The sequence below is a fragment of the Hemitrygon akajei genome, chromosome 12 (genome assembly GCF_048418815.1).
Source record: "Hemitrygon akajei chromosome 12, sHemAka1.3, whole genome shotgun sequence".
NCBI classification, from domain to species: domain Eukaryota; kingdom Metazoa; phylum Chordata; class Chondrichthyes; order Myliobatiformes; family Dasyatidae; genus Hemitrygon; species Hemitrygon akajei.
In genome coordinates this window covers 89286819-89308571 of record NC_133135.1, presented here as the reverse complement: position 1 = coordinate 89308571, position 21753 = coordinate 89286819, and the positions used below count along the sequence as shown (strand labels likewise).

General features: G+C 42.0%; 1 protein-coding gene across 3 annotated transcripts in view; it reads right to left on the bottom strand.

Moving 5' to 3' along the window:
- The window catches only part of atf6 (activating transcription factor 6), a 377097-nt gene that overhangs the window by 341501 nt on the left and 13843 nt on the right, over nt 1-21753 (bottom strand). For all 3 annotated transcript variants that reach the window (XM_073063651.1, XM_073063649.1, XM_073063650.1), the window contains exon 2: nt 5605-5672. In XM_073063651.1, the coding sequence (XP_072919752.1) occupies nt 5605-5672 (68 nt within the window). The remainder of the gene's footprint in view (nt 1-5604; nt 5673-21753) is intronic.

The following is a 21753-nucleotide window of genomic DNA, read 5'->3' as shown; positions in this document are numbered from 1 at the left end:
TTGTGGATTGTCAGAAGTTACAGCAGGACGTTAATAGGATGCAGAACTGGGCTGAGAAGTGCCAGATGGAGTTTAATCCAGGTAAGTGTGAAGTGGTTCATTTTGGTAGGTGAAGTTTGAAGACAGAACCTAATATTAATGGTAAGACTCTTGGCAGTGTGGTCCATGACCACAGGACATTCAAAGCTACTGCATAGGCTGACAATGTTGTTAAGAAGGCATAATGATGTGTTGGCTTTTATCAACTGTGGATTCAATTCAAGAGCCGTGAGGTAATGTTACAGCTAATCAAGACCTTAGTTAGACCCCACTTGGAGTACTGTATTCAGTTTTGGTGATCTCATTACAGTAAGGACGTGGATGCTATGGAGAGAGTGCTGAGGAGATTTATAAGGATGTTGCCTGGATTGGAGAGCATGCCTTATGAGAATAGGCTGCGTGAACTTGGCCTTTTCTCCTTGGCGTGACGAAGGATGAGAGGTGACTTGATAGAGATGTATAAGATAATGAGAGGCATTGATCGTGTGGATAGCCAGAAGCTTTTCCCAGGGCTGAAATGGCTAACACAAGAGGCTAAGAGACTCAGATAGGTATATAGAGCTTAGACAAACATATGCAGTAGGGAAATTATAGGCAGCTTCTAGAGTAGGTTTCATGGTCAGACCAACATTGTGGGCTGAAGGGCCTGCAACTTGCTGTAGATGTTCTATGTTCTATATTTCAGGCAAGATTCACCCTTCAGGAAACCATGGCAATTTTGACCTGTTTTATAATGCGTTTCCAAGCACCCCAGAACCTCATCCTTAATAACTGACTCCAACAATTTTCTAACTACTGAAGTCAGAAAATTATAGGCCAGTTAGCCTTTCTTCTGCTTCCCTCCCTTCCGAGAGAGTGGGGTGACACTTGCAATTTTCCAGTCCTCCAGAACCATTCCAGAATCCAGTGATCATTACTAATTACTCCACAGTCCCTTCAGTTGCCTCTTTCAGAACACTAGGGTAAAGTCCATCTGGTTCAGGTGAGTTATCTAGCTTTACTTTTCAGCTTCGCAAGCACCTTCTCCTGAGTAACGGCAACAACACTCACCTCTGCCCTCTGGCACTCTCGCATTTCTGGCATTCTGCTGGTGTCTTCCACAGTGAAGATTGAACCAAAATACTAAGTTTATCCACTCTTTCTTTGTTCCCTATTACTATCTCTCCAGAATCATTTTCTAATGATTCAATATCCAGTCTCCTCTCCTTCACTCTTTCTATAACTGAAAAAAAATTATATCCTTTTTTACATTATTGGCCAACTTAGCTTCATATTTCATCTTTTCTTTCTTGATAGCTTCTTTGTTGCCACCTGTTAGTTTTCCCAATTCTCTAATTTCCCACTAATGTTTGCTATTTTATATGCCCTCTCTTTTGCTTTTATGCTGCCTTTGACTTCCTTTGTCAGCCAAGGTTGCCTCATGCTCCCTTTAGAATACTTCTTCATCTTTGGGATGTAAATTTCCCATGCCTTCTGAATTGCTCACACAAAACTCCAGACATTGCTGTTCTGCCTTCATCCCTGCTAGTGTCCCCTTCCAATCAACTTTGGCCAGTTCCTCTCTCAGCCTTTACAATTCCCTTTAATCTACTGCAATACATACATCTAACTTGAGCTTCTCCCTGTAAAACTGCAGGGGAATTCTATCATATTATGGTCACTGCCTCCTAAGGATTCCTTTACCTTAAGCTCCCTAATCCAATCTAGGTCATTGCATAACATCCAGTCCAGAATTGCCATTCCCATAATGGGCTCAAAAAGCCATCTCATAGGCATTCTATAAATTCTCTCTCTTGGGATTCTGCACCAACTTGATTTTTTTCCCCATCTACCTGCATATTGAAATCCCCCTTGATTATTGCAACCATTTTTCAGCAGTCTAATATCCACTCTTGTATTTCCAAACTGTGATGAAACCAATCAGGATACTTTCCACTGTACATTGCTACAAGTTTGTCAAAGTTTTACATGACATGCCATATCTGCACAGACTTCTATGATAGTAGAGGCACTGCTGGGCCTTCTTTGTGATGACACTTATGTCATCATCCCTTAACAGATCCTTTGATATGATAACGCAAAAGAATTTCAAGTTACTGACCCTGTCCACCTCCAACCCCCTAACAGCTTGTGGACCTCTGGTTCCTTCCTCCTGTTTTCAATAATCAGCTGATATTGCTGATGTTGATAAGGAGGTTGTTGTGGCACCATTCAGCCAGATTTTCAATCTGTGCCAATTTGAAACCACCTTTGATTAGGCCAACTTAAAACTTAAACCATGGTATTGGAACTGTACTTTGCCACAAAGTCATAGGTATAAAGCAAGTAGAGCAGGGGGCTAAGCATACAACCTTGTGGTGCACCTGCACCAATAGGAGATTGTGGAGATGATGTGGTTGCCAACCTGACTGACTGGGGTCTGCAAATGAGGAAATTGAGGATCCAGTTGCACAAGGTGATGTTGATGCCTAGGTCTTGGAGCTTTGTGATCAGGTTTGAGGGAATGATCATGTTAAAATGCAGAGCTGTTGTCAATGAAGAGCATCCCGACATATGGCATCTTCACACAAGGAAATCTACAGATGCTGGAAATTCAAGCCACACACACAAAATGCTGGTGGAACGCAACAGGCCAGGCAGCATCTATAGGAAGAAGTACAGTCGACGTTTTCGGGTCTTAGCCTGAAACGTTGACTGTACTTCTTCCTATAGATGTTGCCTGGCCTGCTGCGTTCCACCAGCATTTTATATGGCATCTTCATTGTCCGGATGTTCTAGAGCTGAGTGAAGAGCCAGTGAAATGGCATCTGCTGTTAACCTGTTGTGCTAGTAGGCAAATTGGAGTGGATTGAAGTCACTCCTCAGACAGCAGCTGATATGCTATGACAAACCTCTCTGAGAACTTCATCACAGTGGAATTAAGTGCTACTGGATGTTAGTTATTGAGGCAGGTTACAGTTTTCTTCCTGGGCACCAGGATGATGAGGCCTGCTTAAAGCAGGTGAGTAACTCAGACTGCTGAAGCTAGAGGTTGAAGAGGTCAGTAAACACTTCAGCAGGTTGATTAGCACAGGTCTCCAATACTTAGCCAGATACGTCTGGGCCAAATGCTTTCTGTGGATTCACCCACCTGAAGGATGCTCTCACATTCTCCTCTAAGATCACAGGGTCATCAAGGGCAACGGGAATTCATGAACGTGCCTCCATAATGTGTCAGTCAATGCCAGCATAAAAAGGTACTGAGCTCATCTGGGAGTGAAACCTTTTTCCAGGAAAACTTTGTTGTCATTTATGTTGCTTAGTTTTGCTTTCACAGAGGTGATGACATTAAATCCCTGCCACAGCTATCAAGGTTCAAGTTCGTGATTCAAGTTTAGTCTGAAAATGCCACTTGGAACATGAGATGTTTTCCGGAGGTCATACCTGGACCTCTTGTACTTTCCCTGGTCACCAGTCCTAAACATCACCAATCTAGCCCTCAGCAGATTACACATCTCTTAGTTCATCCAGGGCTTCTGGTTCAGGAAGACTCTGAATGATCTGAATGTCCATGACAACAATAGTGCATTCATTCAGGTCTTCTGATGAGTCTTTAAACCTGGCCCAGTCCATCAACTTGAACCAATCCCACAGTCACTCCTCTCCCACCCGTGACACCTCTTTGTTGTGCTTACCACTGATGCTTTGCTCCTTAGCCTCTCTGTATGCAGGGAGGAGGACAGCCAGATGATCAGATTTCCCTGAATGAGGTTTAGGGATGGAATGGTGGGCATTCTTAATGATAGTGCAGCAGTGATCGAGTGTGTCGGGTCCTCTGGTGCTGCAGGCGATGCGCTGATGGTAATTGAGCAGAGATTTCTTCCCCGGCAAGGATGTGAAAGGCATCAGGGTAGGCTGTTTCTTGTTTGTTAATCATGGCACTCAGTACTGAATGGCCCATGAACATGAACGTTATTCTTTTTGCACAATTTACTTTTTGTGATTTATATATTTTTAAGTCTTTGTACTGTACTGCTACCATAAGTCAACATTTTCATGTGATGTGTCATTGATACAAATGCGACTCTAATTCTGAAAATCATGTCCCAGCTCCTATATTCAATGCCTGACTGATGAAGGTCAGCGTGCTAAATAAATGTGTAACCAACCTGTCTACCGTGACACTATGTTCAATGAGGTACGGACATGTACTCCCAGAACAATCTGGGAGAGTTTTATTTCATGCTGTCAAAAATGTTTAGGAGAATCAATGGGACTTAATGGTGACTCCTTTGCTTGCATCTTCGGAAACAGCTCTTTTATAATTTTTCCCTTTCAGGGATCTTTTGAAGACCCTGGCCTGAAGTTCCATGCTGACTACAGTTCTTTGCAGGAATGGGACCCGCTCTCTGGGTTTCACGAATGGCCATTATTCGGCACACTAAGGGCGCAGCCTAAGAGCTTCGCTCACCTTCGGAGGTCTGAGATTTCGTGGTTCTGGAGACGGGGTCATTGGAGATCGGTGTCCGGGCAGGAGATCGGTGTGTCATGGGAATCGGAAGGTCTAAGGCTGTGTGCCCAGATCTTTTGGCTCAGAGCGCCGAAAAAGCAACACAACATAGTTTTAACATCGTAAACCAGTGAGTTATTTGTTATGTCTCCCCTCTTGCTGTGAAACGGAGACATCTCTTTCTCCCTTATTAGGGAGAGAGAGAGCCTGTGGTACATCAAATGCCGGGTGAACAATTTAGTCTTTGGGGTAACTGCAAGTCTGTGTCTTTGCTGTTGCTTTGCTCATGCTTGATGCTTTTTTTTTGCCAGTGGGGGAAGGGTGGAATCATTGCTTGCTGCCGCTTACGTGCAGGAGGGTGGACTTTGGGGTTCTAACATTTAACTGTCATTCATTCTTTGGGGGCACTCCTCTGTTTTTCGTGGATGGTTGCAAAGAAAAAGCATTTCAGGATATACATTGTATACATTTCTCTGACGTTAAATGTACCTTTGAATTCTTTGAAATATAGCAGAGAGAATGGACCACACCTGGCATTTGACAACTGTTAACCATTTCTGATTGAAGAACATAATTTTGAGGCTATATGAGATTGACATAATTTTCAGTCACATTCAAATGTCAGCATATTTCAATCATATCACATCTGGAAGAAGATGGCAGCAGTGAACATCACTAACACAAGTGACTGTTTCTTGCACGTCTTCTTTTTCCTTTAATTATGTTTCTAGTACTGTTGGAGCCTGTGATCTACAGTTTGGGGGGGGGTTGATGTTTTTCTTTGAACACGTTCCATGGTTTTGTTTCGTGACTGTCTGTGGAGAAGATAAATCTCAGGGTTGTACATTGTACAATAATAATAAATGTACTTTAAAGTTGTGCTTCTAATTATTCAGGAAGTGGAATTTCATTTGTTTACCAATTATCACAAATGCATGTCCTCTGGTTAACAAAGATCCAAGTAATGTGTTTCTGTTTAAACTAACTAGATAAGAGGAAAGTTTTCACCACAGCGTGAACAACCAAACAGCTCAACTCATCTGTGGCTTAAGACAGGATGAATTATTAGTACTTACAAATGGATTGTTCTTCAAAGCTTCAAACATGTTGCTGGAATCATTCAGCTCTTCAAACAGCAATGAGTCTATAATTAACAAAAAATGAAATCATAAACCTGCACAGAGGTGGATTTTTGGCATAAAATGCAAAATTCATTTTTATATTGCTTTCAATAGTAAAATAGAGAATGGTTTGAATAATTAAAGACTACTACCTCTGAAGCTGTAATAGTCTTAAATTCACTAAGACATATATGTCAAACTCAAGGCCCGCGGGCCAAATCCGGCCCGCTGTGGAATTATCTTTGGCCCACGAGATAATATCTAATTACTATTAAAGCTGGCCCCAGTAATCGAAGCGCCTATGGCGTATGATATGGCTAATGCTGAGTTTATTCAGGTACCAGGTTTTCAGGGTTTTGAGTGTTTATTCGGCAGTCTTGCTCGGCAGTCTTCTTCATAAGAAACGGAATTTGTAAAGTGAAACACTTTGTAGTTATAGCAGAGACTGAGACACATGAGAGCAGGCTGAAAAAACGGAGGCAACGAAAGCTGCGTTTGCACGCGTCCGACTGATCCGGCCCGCATGAAGCTGCATTTTGCTCAATCCGGCCCGTGACCTAAAATGAGTTTGACACCCCTGCACTAAGATATCTCCAGTTTGTATTTTTGTATTCCATTTATTCTATCAGTTCCCCCAGCTACCAATTTGAGAGTTCTAACAGCTGAAACCAATATTTTTCTCCTCTGGCCAATATCATAGTTGACTGAGGGGGCCTCATGATGGGCAAATTGGCTGCATTCCCCACATCACAGTAGAGATCACACATCAAAAGCTCTTTATTGGCTGTGAAGTGTATCAGTTCATCAAACAGTTGTAAAAGAGGAATGATAAATGAAAAGTCTAAGTGAAAATAGCAGTTGCTTGACTATGAGATTTGGCTACACACACAAAATACTGCGGAACTCCAGGGTCTTGGCCCAAAACGTCAACTATTTACACTTTTCCATAGATGCTGCCTGGCCTGCACCAGCATTTTGTGTGTGTTGCTTGAATTTCAAGCATCTGCAGATTTTCTTATGTTTGCTGCTTTTTTTTAAATTCGTAATTTACTTGAAGCTCATAATTCTTTGGTGTTAACAATCAGCTCTCTCAGTAATGCAGGGTATTGATGGTTGGGGATGAAAAGCCTGTTGACAGAAATTGTTACACTGGAACTACTACTACTTGGCAAAGAGACCTTTTTCCGATCATACATCAGCTCAGCATTCAATACCATCATCCCTTCAAAACTCGTGAATAAATTCCTAACCCTTAGCTACAATACCTCCTGTGCAATTGGATCTTTGATTTCCTCACTTGAAGACCCCAGTCAGTTCAGATTGGTAACGTTGTCTCCTCGATCACCAACAGCACAGATGCACCACACAGCTGTGTGCTTAGCTCCCTGCTCAACTGGCTTTACACTTATGACTATGTGGCTAAGCACAACTCCAATGCCAAATTCATGTTTGCTGAAAACACTGCTGCCGTAAACTGAATCAGCATATAGGAGGAAGAATGAAAATCTGGCTAAGTGGTGCCATAAGAACAACCTCTTACTCAATGTCAGCAAGGCTAAAGAGCTGGTTATTGACTTCAGGAGAAGGAAACCAAAGGTCCATGAGCCAGTCCTCATTGGAAGATCAGAGGTGGAGAGGATCAGCAACTTTAAATTCCTCAGTGTTATCATTTTGGTGGTCCTGTCCTAGGCCCAGCACATAGTGCAATTATGAAGAAAGCACAGCAGCATCTCTCCTTCCTCAGGAGTTTGCAAAGATTTGGCATGACATCTAAACTTTTGACAAACTACTATAGATGTATAGAAGAGAGTATACTGACTGGCTGCATCACATCCTAGTGTGGAAACACCAATTCCTTTGAATGGAAAATTTTACAAAAAGTAGTGGATACACCCAGTCCAGCATGTGTGAAGCCCTCCCCACCTCTGAACACATCTACATGAAACACTACCTCAGGAAAGCAGCTTCCATCATCAGGGACCTCCACCAGCCAGGTCATGCTCTCTTCTCGCTGCTGCCATCAGGACAAAGGTACAGGACTCATACCACAAGGTTCAGAAACAGCTAGTACCCTTCAACCATCAGGCTCTTGAACTAAAGGGGACAACTCCACTCCATGAGACTACAAGACATAGGAGCTGAATTAGTCCATTCAGCCCATCAAGTCTGCTCTGCTATTCCATCATGGCAGATCCCAGATCCCACTCAACCCCATACACCTGCTTCTCACCATACCCTTTGATGGCCTGACCGATCAGGAAACTATCAACTTCCACCATAAATATATCCACAGACTTGGCCTCCACTGCAGTCTGTGGCACAGCATTCCACAGATTCACAACTCTCTGGCAAAAAAAAATTCCTCCTTACCTCTGTTCTAAAAGGTCACCCTTCATTTCTGAGGCTGTGCCCTCTCATTCTGGATACCCCCACCAGAGGAAACAGCCTCTCCAAAGCCACCCTATCTAGTCTTTTCAATATTCAGTAGGTTTCAATGAGATTCTCCCTGCATTCTACTTAATTCCAGTGAGTACAGGCCCAAAGCTCCTCATATGTTAACCCCTTCATTCAAAGTTTCCCCTTCAAAGTTTCCTTTCAGTTAGTCCTGATGAAGGGTCTCAGCCCGAAATGTCAACAGTGCTTCTCCCTATAGATGCTGCCTGGCCTGCTGCGTTCCACCAGCACTTTGTGTGAAGTGGTTCATTTTGGTAGGTCAAATTTTAAGACAGAATATAATATTAGTGGTAAGACTTGTCAGTGCGGAGGATCAGAGAAAACTATCTTGGGGTTTATGTCCATAGGACACTCAAAGCTGCTGTGGAGGTTGACAGTGTTGTTAAGAAAGAGTATGGTGTGTTGGCCTTCATCAACCCGTGGGACGGAGTTCAAGAGCTATAAGGTAATGTTACAACTGTATAGGACGTTAGTTAGACCCCACTTGGAATACTGTGTTCAGGTCTGGTCACCTCCCTACAGGAAGGATGTGGATATTATAGAAAGGGTGCAGAGGAGATTTACAAGGATGTTGCCTGGATTGGAGGGCAAGCCTTATGAGAATAGGCTGAGTGAACTTGGCCTTTTTTCCTTGAAGCGACGAAGGATGAGAGGTGACTTGATAGAGGTGTATAACATGATGAGAAGCATTGATCGTGTGGATAGCCAGAGGCTTTTTCCCAGGGCTGAAGTGGCTAACATGAGGGGGCATAGTTTTAAGGTGCTTAGAAGTAGGTACACAGGGCAGGTCAAGGGTAAGTTTTTCCACACACAGAGTGGATAGTGCATGGAATGCATTGCCATCTATCCTGTGTCCTGTGAACTATTCAGAAACTTCAGCCATATCTGCTCTGCCATTGTCCCTGCCAGTATCCTTCTCCTATCCACCTGGGCAAGCTCCTTTCTCATGCCTCTGTAATTCACTTTATTCCACTGTGGTACTGATACATGTGAGTTGTGCTTCTCTCTCTCAAATTGCAATATGAATTCAATCATATTATGATCACTGCTTCCTAAGGTTCCTTTACATTAAGTTCAATAATAAGATCTGGGTTATTACACAACACCCAGTCTAAGATGGCCTTTTCCCATGTAGGCTCATGCACAAGCTGCTTTAACAAGCCATCTCAATTCCCTCTCTTGCGATCCAATACCAACCTGATTTTCCCAGTCCCTTTGCATATTGAAGTCCCCCATTACAATTGTGTCATTACCCTTATTACATGTCTTTTCCAGCACCCTTTGCAATCTTAACTCCACATCTTGGCTACTATTTGGAGATCTATATATGATGCCCATGATGGGTTTTTTTATGCTTGCAGTTTAACTCCACTCACAAAGAGTCAACATTCTCTGACCTCATGACACCTCTTTCTGCAGATGTAATTCCATCTCTTACAAACAGAGCCACACCACCACCTATGCCTTCCTGTCTGTCCTTTCGATACAAAGCATATCCTTTGATGTTAAGCTCCCAACTATGGCCTTCTATCAGCCACGACTCAGTGATGCCCACAACATCATAGCGACCAACCTCTAAATATGCCACATGTTTGTGCACCTTATTGCGAATGCTACGTGCATTTAAATAGAGCACTTTCAGTCCTGCATTCTTCACCCTTTTGAATTTCAGCTCTGTGGTACAACATAAGTCTTCACTCCGTCTGCATTTGTATCCAATCATTGGTTTATCCTTCCTTACATTATGTTACTTCCATCATCTACTTGAAAATCTGCTGGCTCATCCTCAGCTCTATCATACTGGTTCCCATCCAACTGCCATATTAGTTTAAACCACTCAACTTCCCTTGCCCCCTCATTGATTATTTTCCACAACCAATGGACTCAATTTGAAGGATTCTTCATCTCATGTTCTTGATATTTATTATTTATTTGTTATTATTTCTTTCTTTTTGTAATTGCACAGTTTGTTGTCTTTTGCACACTGGCTGAATTCCCAAGTTGGCGTAGTCTTTCATTAATTCTGTTATGGTTAATAATCTGTGGATCTATTGAGCATTCCCTCAAGAAAATTAACCTCACGGTTGTATATGGTGACATAGGTGTACTTTGATAGCAAGTTTACTTTGAACTGCTGTTCACTATCTATCCAATACCTCACCATTTCCAATTCCAACCAATGAAAACATCAGCTTAAAATTACCTGGGATGTTCAATTTATTTGGAATATACTTACAAAGTACTACATCCAAAAATACTACTTTCCTTTGGATTAGCAAGACATTATGAAGGACAGACGTCATGAATTCTGCACTTGGGTTCAAAGAATCGCAAATGTTTTGACAATACAATGACAGGAAAGAGTTAAAAATTGAAGTATTTCCAAAAAACAGCTAATACCCTGTGCTAAGCTACAGCATTTGTAAATAAATATCTGAAGAATAGCTTTCCTGATACACTACCAATGTTTTGTGTGAAAAATCCTACCTGCATTGCTTACATATGTCAGTACTACAGACTGCATAGTGTAGGGAGACAATAAAAAATCATTATCTTTCAGTTAGCATAATTTTCTCACTCACTGCTCAAAATCATTGCTCAGTTTGGGCAGTAACCAAATGCTTATTGTTTCAGCTCATTTGGTGCTGGTGTGGTTGAACATGCTGAAAATGATGAGACATGAGCACCCACTGCTGGAATAGGAGGGAAGAAACTGCAGCAACTGAAATGGTGAGAAAGAGAGAGGTGATGTGTTGGAGAAAGGGGGGGTGAAAGAGAGGAGGGGTGTGTGGGAAAGGGGGGTGAAGGAGGGGTGTGTGGGAAAAAGGAGAATGTGTGTGGGAGAGCGGGGGTTGTAGGAGCGAGGGGGGCTTGTGGGGGAGGAAGAGGGGGTTTGTGGCAGAGAGAGGGGTTTGTGGGAGACAGACGGGGTTGTGGGAGAGAGAGGGAGGGTTGTGGGAGAGAAGAGGGAGGGTTGTGGGAGAGAAGAGGGAGGGTTGTGTGAGAGAAGAGGGGGGCTGTGGGAGAGAGTTGGGGGTTGTGGGAGAGAGTGGAGGGTTGTGGGAGAGAGAGAGGGGGTTGTGGGAGACAGATGGGGTTGTGGGAGAGAGAGGGAGGGTTGTGGGAGAGAAGAGGGGGGCTGTGGAACAGAGTTGGGGGTTGTGGGAGAGAGTGGAGGGTTGTGGGAGAGAGAGGGGGTTGTGGGAGAGAGAGGGAGTTGTGGGAGAGAGAGGGAGTTGTGGGAGAGAGAGAGGGGGTTGTGGGAGAGAGAGAGAGGGTTGTGGGAGAGAGAGGGGTTGTGGGAGGAGGGGGTTTTGTGGGTTGGAGGGGTTGTGTGGGTGGGAGAGGGAGGGAGTGTGTGTGGGGATGGTCGGGTGTGTGTGTGGGGATGGTGGATGGGGTCAGAGAGGGAGGGGTCCAAAGGGGAGTGGTCAGAGGGGGGGAGAAGGGTCAGAGAGGGGAGGGTGGGGGGGTTGTGTGTGGTAGAGAGGGTGGGTGTGAGTGGGAGGGAGGGCAGGTGTGTGTGGCGATGGGAGAGTGAGGGTGTGGGAGTGGAGGGGAGGTAAGAGGGGAGAGGGGTATCCATAAATACAAATACCTTAGATCCTTCCTAGTATAAAACTGGGAGGCCCAGAAATGGGCATGTGGTGCAGGATAGCAATGGAGATATGTACCCTGGGACTAGGTGAGCATGGGATTGATAAACAGAAGAGATGCAGAGATCACAGAAGGGGAACAGTAAAGTTCAAAATTAAGTAAATTTATTATCAAAGCACATATTTGTCACTGTATACTACCCTGAGATTCATTTTCTTGCGGGCATTCACAGTAAACACAAAGAAACGCAATAGAATCAATGAAAACGGCATATAAAGACGGACAAATAACTAATGTGCAAAAGAAGACAAACTATGCAAATTTAATAAAAACAAATTAATAATAATAAGTAAGTAATACATGTTGAGAGCATGAGATGTAGATTATTTGAAAGTGAGACACAGATGGTGGAATCAGTTCAGTGTTGGAGTGAGTAAAGTTATCCACTCTGGTTCCTAAGCCTGATGGTTGAGTGGTAATAACTGTTCCTGAAAGTGGTGGTGTAGGACCCAAGGCTTTTGTACCTCCTTCCTGATGCAGCAGCGAGAAGAGAGTTTGGCCTGGATGGTGAGGGTCCTCCATGACGGATGCCACTTTCCTGCGACAGTTCTCCTTGAGATGCTCAATGGTGGGGAGAGCTTTAGCTGTGACGAACTGGGTTGAATGCACTACTTTTTGTAGACTGTTCCATTCAAAGATTAGTTTCCATACCAGACCATGGTGCAGCCACTCAAGATACTTCCCATTATGTACCTATCTAAGTTTGTCAAAGTTCTAGACGATGTGCCAAATCTTCGCAAACTTTTAAGAAAGTAAAGACGTTTCCATGCCTTCTTTATAATGGCACTTCTCTGCTGGATTCTGGGCAGATCTTCTGAAATAATAACATAGAGCAATTTTAAGCTACTGACCATCTCCACGCCTCTGATCCCTTGATGAGGACTGGTGCTTCGACTCCCAGTTTCCTTTACCTGTAGTCAATATCCAACTCTTTGGTTTTGCTAACGCTGAGTGAGAGGTTGTTGTTGTGGCACCATTCAACCAGATTTTCAATCTCCCTGCTGTATGCTTATTCATCACCATTGTTGATTCAGCCAACGACAGTGGTCTCGTTGCAGTCAACTTCAATATCGCACTGGAGCTGTACTAGCCGCACAATCACAGGTATAAAGCAAGTAGTACAGTAAGACACGTGCACAGCCATGCATTGCACCTGTGCTGGCGGCATCTGTGAAGGACATGACAAGTGAGGAAATCGAGGATCCAGTTGTACAAGGAGGTGTGGTGGCCAAGATCATGCAGCTTATTGATTAGTTTTGAGGGGATGATGGTCTTGAATGCAGAGCTATAGTCAATCAAGAACATCCTGATATCCAGATGTTGATGTTGAAGAGGCTTTGCAGTGGGGCAGCAAAATGGAGACACAAGAAATATTGAGTGCAGCTGCTATTTCCTAATAATTTTTATTTTTGCCAGAACTTCAACACAGTAAAACATCTTTAAGTCCCTATTAAACTATATTATTATATTATTAAACTATAGCTGGCCCAAAACAGACTGTTGGTTAAATTCCATGGGTGCTGGGCTCCTCCAGCATGTTGTGTGTGTAACTTTGGATTTTCATCAGAATTTCCTGTGTTTATAACATGGGGGTGGGGTTGGTGAGCACGAAGGCAGAAATAAATGAAAAGTTAAGACCAGCGTCGATCTGGTTTACAGCAAAGTGAAACGCAGCAGAAATCAAAATCACCTGAGGGATAATGATGGAATTTAAAATCAAAAGTTTTAGACCATAAAATCGGAAAACATAGAAGCAGAATTAGACCATCTGGCCCATTGAGTCTACTCCACCATACAATCACAGCTGATCCTTTTTTTTCCTCCTCATCAACCCCAGTTCCCAGCCTTCTGTCCCCAACATTCCCAACATCTGCCAGACGATGCTGAGGATGTTCTACGAGGCTGTGGTGGCCATGTTTGCTGTTGTGTGCTGGGGCAGTAGGCTGAGGGTAGCAGACACCAACAGAATCAACAAACTCATTCGTAAGGCCAGTGATGTTGTTGGGGTGAAACTGGACTCTCTGACGGTGGTGTCTGAAAAGAGGATGCTGTCCAAGTTGCATGCCATCTTGGACAATGACTCCCATCCACTCCATAATGTACTGGTTAGGCACAGGAGAACATTCAGCCAGAGACTCATTCCACCGAGATGTAACACTGAGCGTCATAGGAAGTCATTCCTACCTGTGGCCATCAAACTTTACAACCCCTCCCTCGGAGTGTCAGACACCCTGAGCCAATAGGCTGGTCCTGGACTTATTTCCACTTGGCATGATTAACTTATTATTATTTAATTATTTGTGGGTTTTATATTGCTATATTTCTTCACAATTCTTGGTTGGTGCGGCTGTAACGAAACCCAATTTCTCTCGGGATCAATAAAGTATGTCTGTCTGTCTGTCTTCTCCCTGTAACCTTTGATGCCATGTCCAATCAAAAACCTATCAATCTCTGCCTTAAATACACCCAACGACCTGGCCTCCACAGCTGCACAAATTCCACAAGTTCACCACCCTTTGGCTAAAAAAATTTCTCCGCATCTCAGTTGTGAAAGGGTGCCCCTCTATCCTGAGGCTATGCCATCTTGTCCTAGACTCTCCCTCCATGGGAAACATCCTTTCCACATCTACTCTGTCTAGGCCTTCCAATTTTCAAAAGGTTCCAATGAGATCCCCCTCATCCTTCTGAATTCCAGCGAGTACAGACCCAGAGCCATCAAATGTTCCTCCTATGATAACCCTTCCATTCCTGGAATCACCCTTGTTAATGTCCTCTGGACCCTCTCCAATCTCACATCTTTTCTAAGATGAGGAGCCCAAAACTGTTCATAATAAACAAGGTGAGGCCTCACCAGTGCCTTATAAAGCCTCAGCATCACATCCTTGCTCTTGTATTCTAGACCACTTGAAATGAATGCTAACATGGTATTTGCCTTCCTTACCACCGACTCAACCTGCAAGTTAACCTTCAAGGTGTTCTGCACAAGGATTCCCAAGTCTCTCTGCATCTCAGATTCCTGGATTTCCTCCCCATTTAGAAAATAGTCCACACATTTATTTCTACTACCAAAGTGCATGACCATGCAAATTCCAACATTGTATTTCATTTGCCACGTCCTTGCCCATTCTCCTAATGTCTGTCCTTCTGTATCCTACCTGTTTCCTTAACACTACCTGCCCCTCCACCAATCTTTGTATCATCTGCAAACTTGGCAACAAAGCCATTTATTCCATCATCTAAATCATTTATATACAGAATAAAAAGAAGTGGTCCCAACATTGACCCCTGCGGAACACCACTAGTCACTAACAGCCTTAAATAAAAGTAAGTAAAAGTAATAAAAGTATCCTTTTATTCCCACTTGCTGCCTCCTACCAATCAGCCAATGCTCTAACCATGTTAGTAACTTTCCTGTAATACCATGGGCTCTTAACTTGGTAAGCAGCCTCGTGTGTGGCACCTTGTCAAAGGCCTTCTGAAAGTCCAAATATGCAACATCCACTGCATCCCCTTTATCTATCCTACTTGTAATCTCCCCAAAGAATTCCAACAGGTTCATCAGGCAGGATTTTCCCTTAAGGAAACCATACTGACTTTGTACTACCTTGTCCTATGTCACCAAGTACTCTATCACCTCATCCTTAACAATTGACTCTAACATCTTCCCAACTTCTGAGGTCAGGCTAACTGGTCTATAATTGCCTTCTTGCTGCCTTCCTCCTTTCTTGGAGTGGAGTGACACTGCAATTTTCCACTCCTCTGGCACTAAGCCAGAGTCCAATATTTTCTGAAAGATCATTCCTAATGCCGCCACAATCTCTAATGTTACCTCTTTCAGAACCCTAGGATGCAGTTCATTTGGCCCAGGTGACTTATGTACCTTTAGGTCTTTCAGCTTTTTGAGCACTTTCTCTCTTATAATAGTAACTGCACTCACTTCTCTTCCTTCACACACTACAACATTAGGCATATTGCTAGTGTCGTCCACAGTGAAGACTAATGCAAAACACTCATTTAGTTCATCAGCCATCTCCTTGTCCCCCGTTATTATTTCTCCTGCCTCATTTTCTAGCGTCCTATATCCACTCTCATTTCTCTTTTATTTTTAACATACTTGAAAAAACTTTTATTGTCCACTTTGATATTATTTGTTAGCTTGCTTTCATATTTCATCTTTTCCCTTCTAATGATTTTTTTAGTTACTCCATTAGGTTTTTAAAAACTTCCTAATCCTCTATCTTCTCACTAATTTTTGTTTTGTTGTTTTAGACAAAGAACACAGGGTATTAGCAAAAACACTGATACTGTTTGATGAGAAAATGGGAGCACTGGTTACGATGTAAAATTGCTGAACTGAATGTCACAACAAGAATGCTGCCACACAGTGTTGAATTAATGGGAAGTGTTTTGTGGAGGTGGAGAAAAATGTATACGAGATCAAAATGAGATGGGGTCAGGGAGTTGAAATGACAAGCAACTGGAAGTTCAAGGTCACATTGCAGACTAAAAGAAGCATTGGGAAAGGCATCCCATTCACATCATTCAAAAGTGACAGCTTTACAATCACGAAATAAGAATAACAACTGAAATAAAGGGCTTTTTCTTGGAAAGGAATGTTTGGGGCCCTGGATTGCAGGATGGGACGTGCAGAGACAATGGTGTTCATTTCCTGTGTTTATTTGAGAAGGAGAGAACTTTATACAATAACAGTGGACTACAGAGGAAACTGTCTAATTAAAATGTTGAAACCATCTGGGGAGAGAAGGGTTGTGTTGGTGGTTGCAGTATTTTGGAGATGAGGGAAGATAAACCATTGAATTTGGAGGCTCACAGATGGATAGCAACACAGAGTATAGCGAGTAGCATAACATTATTACAGCGCCAACAACCAAGTTCAATTCTACCACTATCTGAAAGAAATTTGTACATTCTCCTCGTGACCGCATCGATTTCCTCCGGGTACTCTGGTTTCCTCCCATATTTGCACCGGTTAGTAGGTGAATTAGTCACATGGGTGTAATTGGGTGCCATGTGCCAAGGGCCTGATACCATGCTGTATGTCTAAATAAAATAAATAAACAAGTGGAAGTTCAGGACAATGGGAGAGAACAAGGGATGACAGAGTAAGTGGAAGAAAAGCAAGAACACCAAATGGAGTTCTCAGTTAAAAAATTGAAAACAGATTGAAAATTCAGGTACGTAAGGTGACATTGGCAACATAGATACAACAAAGGTCATAAGATTATGAGAAGACAATTAGCAGGATAAAGAGAAGAGGAAATATAGTCCAGGATGCCAGAACAGTCAGTTTGATTTAGGAAAATAACGGAAAGCCTTTAGTAACTGAAAATAGGAATGGGCGGCAGAATGGGGAGACAAAGACTGTAACTATAATCTTCCCAAAGTTTAACTTTCCTGTTCTATCATATGTTTCTTAACTTTGACTTTCTGAGGATCTGTCAGGTACCACTACTCTGCCAACATGAAGCAGATCTGTGGAGAATTGTGACACTATTATTGGTATGTTACAAATTGTTGCTGAACTACATTTGGGTGATCGAACATTACGCTTTCCAGACAAAGTTGATGCTTCTCATGAGTACTGGGTCAAATATATTACAGAATATTCAGCTCTGTTATGTTTCCAAAAGCTATCTATATTATAAGCTATATATAGATTTCTATATTAAACACAAGAGATTCTGCATATGCTGGAAATCCAAAGCAACACAGACAAAATGCTTAAGGAACTCAGCGGGTCAGGCAGCATCTGTAGAAAGGAATAAAGAGTCAACTCTGCAAAATATCAAAGAGAAACATAAATCACCCAATATCCTGGATCAAATATTATGCTCTGTAAATTGCAACAAAGCTGTTATTTTTTGAAACTATTAAATGTGGGCACCTTCAAGGAGTGATACTTCAAAAAGGCAGCCTCCACTATTAAGGACCCCATTAGCCAGGTCATGCCTTGTTCTCATTGCTACCGTCAAGGAGGTACAGAAGGCACACACTCAGTTTCTTCCCCTCTGCAATATATATAGTAATTCACATCTTTTTCTATTATTATGTATTGTATTGTGCTGCTGCCGCAAAGACAAATTCATGACGTATGCTGGTGATATTAAATCAAATCTGATTCTGATGTGTAACTGCCTTCTGTTCCTGCCTACAATAAAAAGGAAAAATCCTATGACCAATTATTGCTCAAAGAGACTAGTCTCAACCAAATAATTGGTTTATTGCAGCTGCATTTAGGCACTGCAAAGACATGGACCTAACATAGGCAAAAAAATTCCAGGAGCAAGTTGAGTGTGACTGTTTTAACATTAAAACAGCATTTGATCAAGACATGATCAAGGACCTACGGCAAAATTGAAGGAAATAGCAAATTAGAATTGCTGAAGTTGCAGGAAGCAGAATGAAAGATGCCGGTTTTTTTCTTCTCCACAAAATAAGTTAACAATCTCAACCAAAGCATCTTCTCTAGGGTCCTGCATCAAATCAACTACTTCAAAACTCTTCCCTCCTGTATAAGATCAGAAATGAATATTTGCAATGATAAATGTGTTTAAAACAGCAAGGTCCAGACAGCATTCATCTTGACCATTCTCTCTTCTCACTGCTGCCATCGCGTAGGAGGAACAGCATCCTGAGGTCCCACACCATCAAGTTCAGGAACAATAATTATCCTTCAATCATGGTAAATAAATTACCACTTAACAGTACAAAACATTCCCAACATTTTCAAGGCATACTGAGAGTGATGAAGCAGCTCGGCTGCCTGGATGAATGCAATTCCAACAATGCTCAAAAAAAGTTTACATGATTCAAAACAAAACAACTCATTTGAATCCATTATCCTAAACTTTCAGTCCCTCTATCATCATGCTCTTTGCACGATGAACTTCAGCCACGTTCCAAGACTTTTCTCACAACATCTCTTAAATGTACAACCTCTACTTTGTTGAGGGACAAGGGCAGCAAGCATACAGGAATACACTACCTACATAAAGCTTTCAAATTGTCTCACTACATTTTATCTTGATATTACACAACTTGAATATGAAAAACTTGCACTGTAACAGTAAAGGATATGGCTCACTATCAACCACTCAAAAGCCAAATTAGTCATGGGTAACTTAAGCTATCCTTTTTTATCCCCATATTACATAAACAGAAAAAACAGAAACAATGATACTTCATAGATAGTACACTTACTTAGTAAACATGCAGATATAGCTACTCCAAACAGCCGAAACATTAATTAACTGATCTCAGTTGAAAAAAGGATGCCAAAGATTGTAATGAACCTTACACTGATTCTAAACCCAGTATTTGGCACAAGTATTCAATCCACATCAGAAGCTTACATCACCAGATGTTAAAGACTCGCATTTGGCTGAATGAAACAGTGTTAATGGCAGATGGTGCAGCCCTCTCCTTGATTTCAAGACTTCATTATATAACAGCTCCATTGATAATGGATTACAAGCATTTCCAAGGCTGCCACAGAAATAGCAGCAAATTATATCAATGTCCTCGGTGCACCATGAGCAATCTACTGAACAAAAAGAAATATATCATTTTACAGACACTGGCTTCCTTAGACATAACATGAAATGCAGGTCTGTTAACATATTTTCATTTATTTATACTTATAATTTCACTGGCTTTGAGAAAGTTATCAACTTCTTTCACAACATTATCATTGCTTATTCCACAACATGAATGAGCAAATTAAAAATGAAGCTAGGAAACTGGAAATTAATCACCAGTCAGTTTGGGCTGGGCTTTGCTGAGCTGAGCTGACAAATAGCTGGTGGTTCCTCAGAACTTCTCTGTATATTCAATCACGCAAGTGCGAGGTGAGCTAGACATGTCGCTTACCTGACTTCCCACTTGCATACTGCAGGATGGCACCAGCATACAATGCTCCCTCAGTCAACATCTTCCAGACAGCAAATGAAAATAATTTATTTTACTTCTTTAATATCTGCTTTTCACCTTAAATGTGTTTCTGGAACTGACAGAGCCTGCAATTTACAGCTTGGAGATAGTTTGAATGATCCAGTGCTTTGCTGACTCTGAGAAGATACTAGGAAGCGAGTGCTTATTCAGGTGGCCTTGATGTGAAGAAAATTCGAGACGTGAAGATGTGGCTTGAGCCGATATTCGACTCCGTTTTGCCTTTTAAAGCATCCATTAATCACTGATCAAAGCATTGAGGAAGACTGAGACATTGAGGTGAATGCAGAAGGCAAGTGAGAGTTCACCGCCAACTGCCTGCCTTTTGACCACTGCCGGAGGAGTCTGTGAGTGGCATTTTGCTATGTGGTTTGCAGTGGCAGGTAGGTAGGCCTCTCTGCCTCATATGGTGTCCTTCTCTTTTAATAAATATCGGTGATACCATAGGATGGTATTGTAGTTCTGCGTTTATGGACTAAGGACTTTTTCAGATTTATGGGTTTTATATTGTGTTTTTTTTAATTGCCCGTTCCTTTTCCGTTTTGTTGTGCAATGGGAGGGTGTTTGGGGTTGATGTTCTGTTAGAAATTTTTGTGTGGGGAGGAGTTGTTTTTGAGGGTCAGTGTTCATGTACCATTTTGTGTGGTGCTTTGGTGGGGGGAAGGTTTGATGATCGGAATGCTGTTCATTTTTTGTGTGGGGGTGGGTTTGATGTTACTCTGAATGATTTTCATGTTCTTTCTTTGTTTCGTGGCTATCTGGAGAAGGCAAATCTAAAAGTTGTTTATAGATGCATGATTTGATAATAAATGAACCTTTGAGAAACTATCAAATCACCACCTCAACTTGTGATGGACATTCAATTATTGTCTCAGGTTTTGCAAAGCTTGCTTTGTAGAAAGCAGCTGCCACTTGAAAGATTACAAACAAATGTAAGTACATTTCCAACTAACAGATTGTTTAGTTTCTGGTCATAACATGGAAGTCAGTCTTCAGTTCTGAAAATGTCATGTAATCAATTTGAAGTTAAAAACACAGCTTTTCAAACAAAGTCTTTATGGCGCCTCAGACTTGCTGACTCATACCTCAAGGGTAACTGTTTGAGTGATGCAATACAAGACAATGGGTTGTTTAATTTGGCTTGTTACAAACTGACTACATTGCTTAGTTCAAGGAAGCTTGCAGAACAGATGGACAATAACACTTAGCATATTAAATAACTTTTCTATTACTATTGGGAGTTTTATATACGCAAGCAAGTTAGCTTTACAGCATTAATTGAGAACTATGTCGCCAAGATACTTTTACTCTGCTTGTGTACGTGAATAGCTCAGGAAATGTCATATGCATGTGAAGTTACCCAAGTAGCAGAAAAAGGGTATAAATGTAGAGAGCAGTTTAGTCTTATTAGAAATAAGGTAAGGAACATCATGCATCATGGAAAAAACATGGGGTGAACAACAAACCCCATTTCCAGAAAAGTTGGGATATTTTCCAAAATGCAATAAAAACAAAAATCTGTGATATGTTAATTCACGTGAACCTTTATTTAACTGACAAAAGTACAAAGAAAAGATTTTCTATAGTTTTACTGACCAACTTAATTGTATTTTGTAAATACCCACAAATTTAGAATTTGATGGCTGCAACACACTCAACAAAAGTTGGGACAGAGTTAAAATAAAATGGAAAAGTGCACAGAATATTCAAGTGTTACGAATGTGCCACAGCTCTGAGGGGCCAAAGGGTGCGGGGTAGCCCCCTCCTTTGTGAGAATCACAAGATCACTATTAAGTCAGTTCAGGAGACCCAGGAAATGAGAGAAAGACATGCAGAATCCACAAAGAGTTGGAATGTGTCCTGGCCTCCGAAAGGCGGACCCATTGCGGACTTGTGTATTGCATCCTGTACGATGCATCGAAGCCCCAGGCAATGAACCGAGGAGGAGGTTGGTGGAGGGATTGCATCATCCCAACCTGATTGACATCTGAGACCCTGTGAGTCAGGATAAAAAGAGGGTCTGTG